Source organism: Onychostoma macrolepis, chromosome 10 (assembly GCF_012432095.1).
Source record: "Onychostoma macrolepis isolate SWU-2019 chromosome 10, ASM1243209v1, whole genome shotgun sequence".
NCBI classification, from domain to species: domain Eukaryota; kingdom Metazoa; phylum Chordata; class Actinopteri; order Cypriniformes; family Cyprinidae; genus Onychostoma; species Onychostoma macrolepis.
In genome coordinates, this window is record NC_081164.1 from 2,490,838 (window position 1) to 2,503,483 (window position 12,646).

At 35.1% G+C, this 12,646-nt stretch overlaps 1 protein-coding gene across 4 annotated transcripts in view; it reads right to left on the reverse strand.

Moving 5' to 3' along the window:
* syk (spleen tyrosine kinase) overlaps positions 1-12,646 on the reverse strand; it is a 25,156-nt gene continuing 12,510 nt past the window's right edge. For 3 of the 4 annotated variants that reach the window (XM_058789605.1, XM_058789606.1, XM_058789604.1), the window contains exons 4-13: positions 10,825-10,972; positions 9,464-9,547; positions 7,534-7,602; positions 5,314-5,389; positions 5,055-5,214; positions 4,478-4,687; positions 2,848-3,037; positions 2,538-2,678; positions 1,616-1,728; positions 1-870 (exon numbers count right to left, since the gene is read on the reverse strand). In XM_058789605.1, coding sequence (XP_058645588.1) covers positions 798-870; positions 1,616-1,728; positions 2,538-2,678; positions 2,848-3,037; positions 4,478-4,687; positions 5,055-5,214; positions 5,314-5,389; positions 7,534-7,602; positions 9,464-9,547; positions 10,825-10,972 — 1,264 coding nt within the window. In that variant the 3' untranslated portion in view covers positions 1-797. The remainder of the gene's footprint in view (positions 871-1,615; positions 1,729-2,537; positions 2,679-2,847; positions 3,038-4,477; positions 4,688-5,054; positions 5,215-5,313; positions 5,390-7,533; positions 7,603-9,463; positions 9,548-10,824; positions 10,973-12,646) is intronic. The other variant, XM_058789607.1, reaches the window with a different exon arrangement.

A 12,646-nucleotide genomic window follows, 5' to 3' on the forward strand; every position in this document is an offset into this window, starting at 1 on the left:
TTATTTATTTTTAAAGCATTTTTTGACAATCGTATTGCAGCCATACTTGTTCAGTTTGCTCATCATTTATTAATCTCATCAAACTGAGGAAGAGCAAGATTTAATGTGTCATGCCATGCTGTTCAGTTATCAAGCTTGTGCAAAGTTTGGAGCGACTGAATCAAGCTGACAAATCACAATGAATATGCAATGAATTCACATATAGGACAACAGAAGCATGGAGGAAACAAATCCTAAAAGATTACTGACGAAGACCTTGCTTAGGCTGTCATAGATGACATGCAAAATATATGCTTACATTGTACCTGATCATGAGAAGTAAACACTGTCCACACAGAGAATGAATACCAGCCTGTTTTAACACTCAACTTTTTAACCATAAACAAAAAAAAAAAAAAGAAAAAGAAAAAAGAATTTGGCACTTAGATAAAGATAAAAAAACATGTTTAGCTCTTGACTGGTCATCCTACTGCTGTTACATAAAATACTGACTTGGCTTCAAACACAAAACACTGATGTTCTTTCTAAACATGCTTTTACAAACAAAATCAACCATTTAATAACCATTTTTGCTTCTAACAAAAATAGCTTGGAAGTACAAATAATACAAGAAGAGTTATTGCTTTAAATGATTAAAAACAAAATGCTGTCAATCATCTAATTAGAATTTGCACCAATGATGGAGGGAAAAAAATATATAAACAAATATTATCATGAAAAATGGCAATGAAAAAATTACTATACCACCTCAAGACTGTTTTGAAATACTGTATCGTATAATTGTACATGTTTGCTCATCACTGAGATATGTCATAATAGTAATGCCGCAATCTGGGTTCAACTACTGAAAATCCAGGTCTCTCGTCCGGCCTGCAGAAACAGAACAGAACCATTTATTTTCCTTCAATGTACTGAACTGAATTAATCATTATTACACAGGAATACTTAATAGACATTTCTATATGTGACCCTGGACCACAAAACCAGTCATAAGGGTCAATTTTGTGAAATTGAGATTTATATATCATATGAAAGCTGAATAAATAAGCTTTCCATTGATGTATGGTTTGTTAGGATCAGACAATATTTGGTCGAGATACAACTATTTGAAAATCTGGAATCTGAGGGTGCAAAAAAATCTAAATATTGAGAAAATCACCTTTAAAGTTGTCCAAATGAAGTTCTTAGCAATGCATATTACTAATCAAAAATTAAGTTTTGATATATTTACAGTAGGAAATGTACAAAATATCTTCATGAAACATGATCTTTACTTAATATACTAATGATTTTTGGCATAAAAGAAAAATCAATAATTTTGACCCATACAATGTATTGTTGGCTATTGCTACAAATATACTCGTGCTACTTATGACTGGTTTTGTGCTCCAGGGTCACATATAATAAATAAAATGATATAGTTTATTGCTTATAATCAGTGTTCTAGTTTGATCTCCTATCAGTATCAGATCAGTATGTTCATGTGCAGGATATTAAAGACTGCTAGCATAGTGCACTGTATAAGTCATTTGTCTTTTAAGTTATGGATTGATTGTGAATGCATTATAATCCAGAGTTATCAACATATAAATGCTGATACATCCAATAACCGTACTTGTATGTCCAGCATTTCCTCATGAGGTCGTACATCTCAGCCGGGCAGTCAGGAGGAGCAGACATTCTCTCTCCATTCTCGATCATTTGGATGACTTCATTTCCTTTCATACCCTACAGACAATATGGAATAAACCAACATTGCTAAAATAAATGCTGATTTTCAATGGTTCAATGGATGGATGTGCAGTTTGCAATTTAGATGATGTTCAATACGTCTATATATATGTCAATATTTAGGGGATCCTAAAGCCCACATATCATACTGCATACAGTTTATTTAATGCTATTGAGTTTATTATATTGAATAAAACAAACAAAGCCAAGTGTGAATTTAGCTATATAGAAGTGAAATAGTTGTGGCTTATGAGCCACTATTTACTTTTCAAGTTAATTAATATTATGTATTAGTGTATTAGGTATCATGAACTAACAAAGACAGTATTTTTGGAGGTTTTATTAATCACAGTTAATATATTACTGTGTTCTAATAGATTTTTAACATTTCATGTTGTATAAACTAACATTAGTTCATGTATTATGAACATGCATTATTTACATTTACATATAAAAAGTAGATAGAATAGAGAGAGCTAGTGTTACAGGGTCAAGTATAATAAATAAAAACAAAAGGTTTTTTATTGAATAAAAAGCAAATAGAATAGAAAGTGCAAGTGTTAGATGGTCACGTTTTCTTATAAATAATAATAAAACAAGTAGCCAGAATAGAAATAGAATTATTAATTATTATTCATTAACAAAGAACCTTATTGTAAAGCATGACCACGAAAAAGAAGAATTTTATTTTGTTTGTTTATAGACAGCTATTCGGATTTCTTTAAGAAAATTTGGGAAGTAGATTCAAAAGGTTTGCTCAAATGCTGATTTACTGTGCAAAACCAAAACAGCAATAGGATTCACACCTTGTACGGTTTCTGTCCGTATGAAAAGGCCTCCCACATCAGGACTCCGAAGCTCCACACGTCGCTCTTGGACGAGAACTTCAGGTAGTTCATGCACTCGGGAGCGTACCACTTCAGCGGCCATTTACCATGACCTTTGGCCTACAGGAGCAGCGAACAAAGATCAGTCAGGGCTACGCTCTGCTTAAACCCCCATTCTACTTTACTAACGTGAAGCTTTTGTAATGAGGGTATGCACTGTAGATCTAAAAGGGCTTTCATTCTTACTTGTATGTGAAGCATGTATGTGATTAGTTACTGGTGACTATACCTTGTAATAGTTCTCATCTTCTGTCAGGGCTTTAGAGAGTCCGAAGTCGCTGATCTTGGCATAGTGCTGAGTGACTAAAAGCACGTTCCTGGCTGCAAGATCTCTGTGAACAAAGTTGTGCTCTTCCAGATATTTCATTCCCATACAGACCTGATGAACCAGCTCTGTGATGTTCTTCATAGTGATGTGTCTGAAAACACACAAAGAGAAAAGCTATTAACAATTAATAATAGGCAAGTTTATTTATGTAGCACATTTCATACACAATGGTAATTCAAAGTGCTTTACATAAAAGGAAATAAAATAATCGTTAAAAACACAAGCACAACAATAAAAACAAGTATTTTTTTAACTTTTAAAATGATTTAAAACAGTTAAGAATAGAAAATGATTATACATAAAATACAGTGCAATCAGTTCGGACGTAGCACAGTAAATACACAGCTACTATTGTTTATAACTCATGAAGCTGCACAAGCCCAGTTACTAGTACAAAACCAATAACCAAATCCATTAGGTGGATTGTATGCAAAGAGTATTAGTGTCATTTTGTGGGCAAAGAAGTCAATAGTGTAGCAATGCATGAAGCACAGCTCACACAGAAGTCAAATGAAGCAGCTTTCTATTGGTCAGTTCGCATAACCAACGCAAGCAAAGTCTGCTTAAGGAACTCCTGGTCCTGTGTATTATTGTTTAAAAGATTAGATAATGTCCAAGTGTGATCAATGGTTCTTGTCAAGTCACTACGCAATGCTTACCTGTTATTGAGGGGAACCTTTTCAACTGTACAATTAGGCCTAATTTGTTAACTTTATTTAACTGCAGTATTTAACATGAACTAACAATGAACAATACTTGAAAATAAAGGCTCCAAAAGGGTGTTTTTGCAGCGATGCCACAGAAGAACCATTTTTGGTTCCCCAAAGAACCTTTCAGTGAACAGTTCTTAAATGAACCATTTTTAAAAACATTTTAAAAATCTAAAGAACTGTTTTCGACTATAAAGAACCTTTTCTGCATTTGAAAGGTTCCATGGATGTTCAGGGCTCTCCATGGAACCATCGATGCCAATAAAGAACCTTTATTAGTTAATCTTAATTTCTCAAATCTAAAGTTGTAGCTGTTAAAATGAATGAATTCACTGTGAACAAACATGAACAATTGTTTTTCTGGTAACTAACATTAATAAAGATGTAACACTTTAGATTAGGGAAAATTAGGAGATTATTGAGGGAAAACTATAGTAATTAATAGTGAATATGAGATCTAAAGTGTTACCACGTAGAATAAATAAATGCTGTAAAAATATATCGATAATTGTTAGTTCATGTGAGCTGATGCATTTACTAATGTTAACAAATGAAAAACTGTTTTTCTCTGTGCATCTCACACAATGCTATCATGAAAACTTGGAATATAGTGCACAGATTTAGGTACTTTGACGAGTTTTGGCTTGTTCACTGTGGTCACTCTGAACTGTAATTGTATGGAAGAGTAAAGTAGCTGTTTAACGTGAATAAAATCTTGTGAATGTAGTTACTCCACATTGCTTATCAATGCATATTAGTACAGTATATTCACAGTTCAGCACAGCTCTCATATGTTCTGAAGTATTTCGAGCATGGCGTACTTGCTCTTCTGGAGGAACTTGTGCAGTGGCCCCAGCTCAGCGAGCTCCATGACCAGCATGAGGTTCTCAGCTTCACAGATGCCGATCATGCGAACGATGTACGGGTTATCCAGCTGCTGCATGACGTTCGCTTCCCGCAGCATCTCGTCCTTCACCGCCTCGTTATTATCGTCGTTCTTCAGGATCTTAACAGCGACAACCTTCTGTGTCCTGAATCAAACATAAAAGAAGATCCATTCTGAAAGCTGAACTTGCTCGAGTCATGTCGGAAATCACATTAATGAGCTGAGTGCCATTAAGAGGGAAACTCAATACTTCTGCAATACATGAGGAAGCAGACCAAACCACATTTCCCATAAATAATTGGTGGAAAGAAGGGGAAAAAACCACACAACACGATTTCAGGCTTTTAGAATACAATTCCAATAAGTCATTATTTTGATTGCATTTTTGAAGAGTGAGAATAAAGACTTATAAGATCTTGCATAAAGGTTTGATTGACTGACACTAAATTCTGACTACTTTGGGCAGCATTTACAGATTTGATATCCTTAAAATGTTAACTTGGTCGACTAACTTTTTCATCTGGTAGACTCCTCTCAGGACAGTGCCGAAGTTGCCTGAGCCCAACTCTCCATCTTCCAGAGTCAGGTCGCTCCGCTTCACTGTCGTTGACCGCAGCTCTTCAGGATCCGCATATGGACTCTCATACACCTGCGTGTCCATTGGCATAGCCTCTGTCAAAACAACAGTGTGAGAGTTTAGTCAGAAGAGAAAGACTTTAGACTTAAAGATCATTTAAACAAGTGGCGGTGTGTTGAAGCAAGTCAACTGACCTGTGCTGAAGAAATTAGGCTTAGGAAGTTCACCTCTGAGGTTTAATCTGAAGTTATATGGATTTTCAGTATGACCCTACAAACACACAACACAATTACAACTGTGAAAATACACAGATCACATAGAAAAAGCTGATAGGACACAGGCACGTTATCTGAAATGCCTGCATGCATCAATGGGACAGAGGGACAGGGTCAAACCAAACTTTCCTGTGTTCTTCATGGCACCTTAAATCAGAATCGAATGCGTAATTACATTTACTGAGATGTTTCAATGGTAAAAGAATGGCAATTCATTATACGTGATGCGGTCAGTGTCCATGAAGAAGAGGGGAAACTTCTTCCAAAAGGTCAAAAGCCAACGCACAGTGTATAAATAAAAAAAGAGATCTCTTGCAGATAGGATTGATAATTATGTCATTTATATCATTAAAAAGGAGTGATAGAGAAGGAGGATGAAAATATGGAGGTATGATTGGGGTAATGGCACCTGTTAGAAAAAGTCAATATCAACACAAATGATTGCCAGTCGTTGCCTTTGTTCAAAGCGGATTGATTTGGTGACCGACTGAAACATTTGGCACAGGCAGCAACTTTTTACTTTTAAATAGCACTTCTTATACAAAGTGTCCAGCAGACTGACTCCAGTAGACTGTGGCGTCAGACGTCTCTCAAAAATGAGAACAACTATACAACCTCTCTTTCGTGTATAGTTCTGGATCTATTTTCTCGTTGGATAAATGCAATAGCTCTCGTGAAATTCAAATGAAGGCAACATCTATGATCCACCTTATTTTTCGATGCGGAAGTAAGCGGAAGACTTCCGGGTCATTAGCCACTGTAGGGAAAAATAACAAAGTGCAGTAAACGGTAAAACTGTTTGCACTATATACCAGTGTGTTCATAATTAAGCTTATACATTAAAATAATATGGCAAGACACACCAGTTTGCAATATCAAGCAGCAAAATTAGCTGTTTTTTACAGCTAAAAATAGCTGGAAGCAAATGACACCGGAAGCCAGAGACATTTAATTTACAAATGTCCGTGCCCGCTCTCTCTTACAGGAAAAATAAGGTGGATAGTGATGCGCCAAATTTCTTTGTTGCGTAATAAACATAAACAGCTGCTATCTGTGTTATGATAGCTCGTTTCGACAATGTAAAAGTCTTTACTCTCACTTTGATCAATTTAATGCATTCTTGCTAAAAACCCACATTTTTTAATAGAAAAGTAGCTTCATTTTAAAACGATGTAAATATACTGACTATTCCAGTCTTAGTGTTTGTTAACTGTGTTTTTTGTTTTTTCTTCTCTCTGATGGATCCAAAAATGATATTATGCAATTTTTTTGAATAAATACTGTAACCAACATTACCAGTGCAGCTTAGCATAATAAAAATACATTCACAGTTTTTTTTTTTTATTGTTGAAGAGGAATGGTTTAGGTTTTTCAAATCTTAAACCAGTCTAAGCTGGACTAGGCTGACTAGCCCAGTTTAGTTCCCAAACCCAAGACCAGCTAAGACCAGCAAACCACATAAATATTATAGTATTAATGTTGCAGTGTATATATATATTCCAAAAAACGTTTAACTACAGAAAAATACAAATAAACTCAAGCACGTGGCCCAGGCTTACATCCTTTATCCACCTTATTTTGCAAGGCAGAAGTAAGCTATTTTTTTTTTAATGTGCGAGATTTCCAATCCATTAGCCACTACTGTAAAATAACTAGAAGAATAACAAAGTGCAGGAAACTGTAAATGGTAAATTTGCACTACAAACCAATGTGTTTATGATTTTGCTAATACATTAAAAATATGATGACAAAAACAAGTTTGGAACAAGGAGCTGTTTTTGTAGAGTTAAAATAACTGAAGCGAATGACACCGGAAGCCTCGCACATTAAAACTAGTCATGTCCACACTTATGTTAAAAATAAGGTGGAGAGGCAATCAATGTGGGTCAAGAAAAAATGTGCAACCATTCTTTTAATTGATCTGAGTGTAAATCAGAACTTGATTGTGTCTGTATATGAATGTGAAGAGGTATTGCTGGTGATTGGATGTGATGTACAGGGCAGTGAATGGAGGAAGAGATCAGAGAGGGGGTCAGGCGTCCCACAGGTGAAGTTAGAAGCAAAAACCACACGCAAGCAAGGCGGGTGTCCTACCACTGCCAGTGGGGGATAGGGAGGAAGAGAGGTGTGTTAGTGCACCTTTTTTTGGCCAGGTTTGGGGAAGGAGTATGATTTGATTCTGGAGAGAATCCCACCTGTGGCACCTAGCTAGAAACCACAATTTTAAAGAGCATTAGGTTATTTTTATCCTACACTATTTGATGCTCATGTTTAATGCTATACATCCATGACCCATTCTTCAAACTCACTAATTCAATGCACATTCAGCAACATTTACATGACAGCATTTGCAGTGGCCCTTGTGTTAAATGAATTTGTACAGTCTAGGTCAGTGGTTCTCAGCAGGCTTTACTTCTGGACACAGATTTAACACTGGACATCAAGTGGTGACTTGGTTAAATGTCTTTAAAATCAAATATTGAAATGTATTATATAAACTGCATAAACCCAGTATTGTGTAAATTAGTTTATGTGACACTAGAAAATTATTTTCTGAATAAGAATATGAGCGTTTTTGGTTTCTTAATGTTTTTAACTTTAGAGGTTTCATGCTCTTGGCAGCCAATAATTCAAAGCACAGAACAAACTGTAGTCAGAAATATAATGTTTATCCCTGATGTCCTTATTCATTCATAATCTGCTTCTTCCTCTTTTTTTTTTTTCCACCTAACTTTTTGAGCATGAGGAAATGTAATAAGCTTTATTTTGTTTTGCTGTCCGGAACATGGTGATGGGAACAAAATTAGATGATGAGATGGAAAATTATATTTCAGTGTATTTGTGGTTACTTGCAAAAGTTTTGCATTCCACCAAGAAACTTTGCAGCCGTTTGCAAAACTTTTGGATGGAAAGTTTCTTGGCTAACTTTTGTGTTCCTTGAGAGCAAATTCAAAGTTTCTTGCAAAGATTTACACAGGAATGCAAAACTTTTGTGAGTGAACAAAAAGTTTCGGTAACACTTTAGAACAGGGAACACTTATTCACTAATAACTACGACTTTTCCCTTCAATGAATTCCTAATTAGCTGCTTATTAATAGTTAGTGTGGTAGTTGTTAAATTTAGGTATTGGGCAGGATTAGGAATGCTCATGCAGAATAATGCATTAATATGTGCTTAATTACTACTAATAAATGGCTAATATTCTAGTAATATGTATGTTAATAAGCAACTAGTTAAGAGACCCTAAAATAAAGTGTTACCAAAGTTTCTTAGGCCAACTTTTGCGCAACGAGCGCATGCAATATTTTTCAGAGGAAAGCAACATTTTTTCAAACACAGTTTCTTGGGAAAATACAAAACTTTTGTGAGGAATGCAAAATTTTAAGAGCAAATGCAAAGTATCTTGGACCTTGTGAGCAAGCGCAATGTTTCTCAGAAGAATACATCATTTTTGCGAACGAATGCAAACAGTCTTGGGGGAAATTTTGCCTCGGAGGAATGCAAAACTTTCATGAACGAATGGGAAGTTAATTTTGCAAATGCAAAGTTTCTTGAAGGAATCCAAAATTTTTGCATTTAAACACCAGTTTTCTTGGGGAAACATTTGCTTTCTTTGCAATCACAAGTTTCTTGGAGTAAAGCACAACTCTTTTATTGCGTGAATGCAAAGTTTCTTAGAGGAATTTTTCCTTCCATTTCATATTGTTACCATCACCATGTCTGTAAATTATTTAGTTAGTTGCATTTTATTACTGCACTTAGCATTGTCTTTCCCTATTGTCTGTGACAATATTTTTGGGTCATGACCCACCAGTTGAGAACCACTTTATTTTCAATTTACACTAAGTTTAATGAACTGTTAAAAAGTTTAATTAAAATTGCGTGTTTAAAAAAAAAAAAAACATTTTCAGTGAAACAATGAACAATTATCTGTGGATGTTTCAAACAGTACAACAGTCCTGAACGTTAGTTGTTTATATAGTGCACTTTCAAGTCTTTTCTTTAAAGAAAGCTGATATGAGAGCACGCTGTCACTGCTGCGTTTGTTAGAGATGTGTCTGTACTTACGACTGAATCCTGTGACGGTCTCGGGCAGGTCTCGGTGAGCACTCGGAGCAGGCCGTCAGGCTTGTAGGAATAATGTTCTACCAGCTGTAACACACAACACAGTGCACATCAAAGCCAGGTTCTGGACATCATCTCAGTGTCACACAGTATTGTGGTTACGCTTCTTACGCCGAGGCCTGTTTCATAGAATGCTTTGCTTTTCACGAACGGTTGATAAACTCTCATCAATGTACTGTCACGTAAAGCTTCATCTGAAAAGAATATACAGTATATACACAATATACATATATTTTATAAACACATTGCTTTATATAGGAGGCTTTTGACGTCTTTACATTCTCCAAATGAGCACACCTTTGAAAAGCCACACGGTAGTGTTGTGACGCATCACCGAAATCAAACTATTTCTATATCAAAATACGCTTAAATTGCACACTCACCTCGTTCGAACCATGCACTTCTCTCCTAATCACAGAGTGAGAGATGTTTCTGATGGCTAGTTAATGGCCTAGCTGTAGCATTTACCTTGCTTGGCCTTTGATGCCATGCATCATGAGCAGCCACTCAACCAGGAAATCTAAATCTAAAATGGCGTTTGTCCTGTTGGTCACCACACGTCTCACTCTACAAGATCCTCTTTAGGACATCGCTTTTTTCTAATTATCTGAGGTCATTATTTTCTACATATACAGTACTTGTCAAAAGTTTGGAAGTCTTCAGTGTCGCATGATCCTTCAGAAATCATAAATATTACTGTTTTTGCTGTATATTTGAGCACAGCCCTGGTGAGCAGAAGAGAGTAGTCACACTTTATTTTAAGGTCCAATTCTCATTAGTAACAAACCATTAACTACATATTTTGCCTCAATAAACTGCTAATTAGCTGCTTATTAATAGTTAGTATGGTAGTTGTTGAGTTTAGGTATTAGGGATGTAGAATATGGTCGTGCAGAATATGTGCTTTATAAACAGTCAATATGTTAATAATATGCATGCTAATAAGCAACTAGTTAATAGTGAGAATTGGTCTCAACACTGTAAAAAGTGATAAGTTGACTTAATTTAAAAAAATTGAGGAAACCGTTGCCTTAAAATTAAAGTAAATGATAATTAAAAAAAATGTATTAATTGAATTGTCAAGTTCACTTAACTTTTTTTTTTTAATTATTATGTACTTAAAAATTTTAAGGCAACGGGTTTCCTCAATTTTTTTAAGTTAAGTCAACTTATCACTTTTTACAGTGTATAATAGATTTTATTCAAAACATTTAAAAATGGTAAAGTGTATGTATAGATTTGAAGTCTGCTGATCATCTGCTCTGAAGAGTCTTAGCCAGGTCTCTCTTGACAGGTTTATTTACCTGCCAAAGTGTGTCGAACTTCTTCCCGTCAGGAATGGAGAGTTTGCCAGCCTTGTCTTTATCAATGCGATAGTGCATGACTTGGTTATTATGCAGGAGACACAGAGCATAGGACACGTTTCTGCCATTGTTTTCTCTTTGTCTAATTCTGTCAAGAGAAGAGAGAAGGACACAGTAAATGTTAAGCAGAGGACAGAGAATAATTCACAGTCATTTACAGAGCTCTTGATTATATTATACACAAATCAACACTAGATGGAGCTGGAGGAGAAAAACGGATGCTTTTCAAAACAGAGATACAATGTACAGTGGATGTAGTTGTAAACTAATGTTTAATCAATGTTTTAATATAAAAAAAAATCTAAAAAAGAAACAATATACTATGGTATGGACATATTTCTTGAAAAGCTTTAGTAAAAAAATAGCAACTTCAAAGCTAATGACATGATTCTCATGATGATAAAGCCATATTTTTCTTCTTTTTCCATTGTTTTGTACACTTCATTGCATACGTGTGTTTTAAGATGGAGGCAAGTGTTCTATTTAAAGCAAGCGCACACTGTACTGACACGCACTACCCCACCCAGCCTGCTCTTGTTTTCCGCCTCCACACTGCGTCTTCGGTCACTTCAGGAAGTCCTCTCAAACAGTGTGACAGCGGAAACCACACGCTGCCTCTCTGCCTCGCTTCTTTCACTTCAGAGCAGTCCAAAGCCCTGCCTGTGGATTCACTGCTGAATCTAACCTGCACCTCGTGAAGGCTTTCAGAAGTTATTTCTTCGCAATAGTTTTGGGATTCATGGATGATTGATGAACTTAAAATAAATATATATAGAATCTTAATCTAGACACTAAAAATGATTAGAGTGCATGTATAAGTATGTTATAATTTAACCACAACTCTAAATGACCAACATTCATGTAATTAATGCAAGATAAAAAAAAAACATATTGCTTTACTTTGGTGTCCTTAGAAAAATAAATTAAATGCTGATGCAGTATAAACAACTACATATTTTTATGATCTATTTTATTTAAGATAGACTGCCATTCAAAAGACTTCTGCTCACCAAGGCTGAATTTATTTGTTTAAAAATACAGTAAAAGCAGCAAAACTGTGAGATATTATTACAATTTCAAATAACTGTTTTCTGTGTGAATATATTTTAAAATGTAATTTATTTCTGTGATCAAAGCTGCATTTTCAGCATCATTACTCCAGTCTTCAGTGTCACATGATCCTTCAGAAATCATTCTAATACGCTGATTTGCTGTTTAAGAAACACTTATTGGAAACAGTTGTTCTGCTTCGTATTTTTCTGGAAAATTAGATTTTAAAAGTTCAAAAGAACAGCAATTATTTGAAATCTTGGTTACACCTTATTTTAGTGTCCTTGTTACAGTGTAATTATACATTTAAGTACTGAGTGATATTAATTAACTACATGTACTTACTATATGCTTAGGGTTTGGCTTCGGGTTACTTGCATGTAATTATGCATAATTAATTGTTATTATATAATAGCAAGTACATGTAATGTGTAACAAGGACACCTTAAAATAAAGTGTAACTGAAATCTTTTGTAACAATGTAAAAGTGTTTACTGTCAGTTTTGATCAACTGAACGCCTCAATAAAAATCCTACTGACCCTAAGGTATGTATAAGGTATGTATTCTGGCTACACTCTTAGATGCCATAGAAGAACCATTCAGTCAAAGGTTCTTTAAAGAACCGTTTCTTTCTTACTTTTATAATCTGAAGAACCTTTTTTCGCCACAAAGAACCGTTTGTGAAACAGAAAGGTTCTTTTTGGAACCATT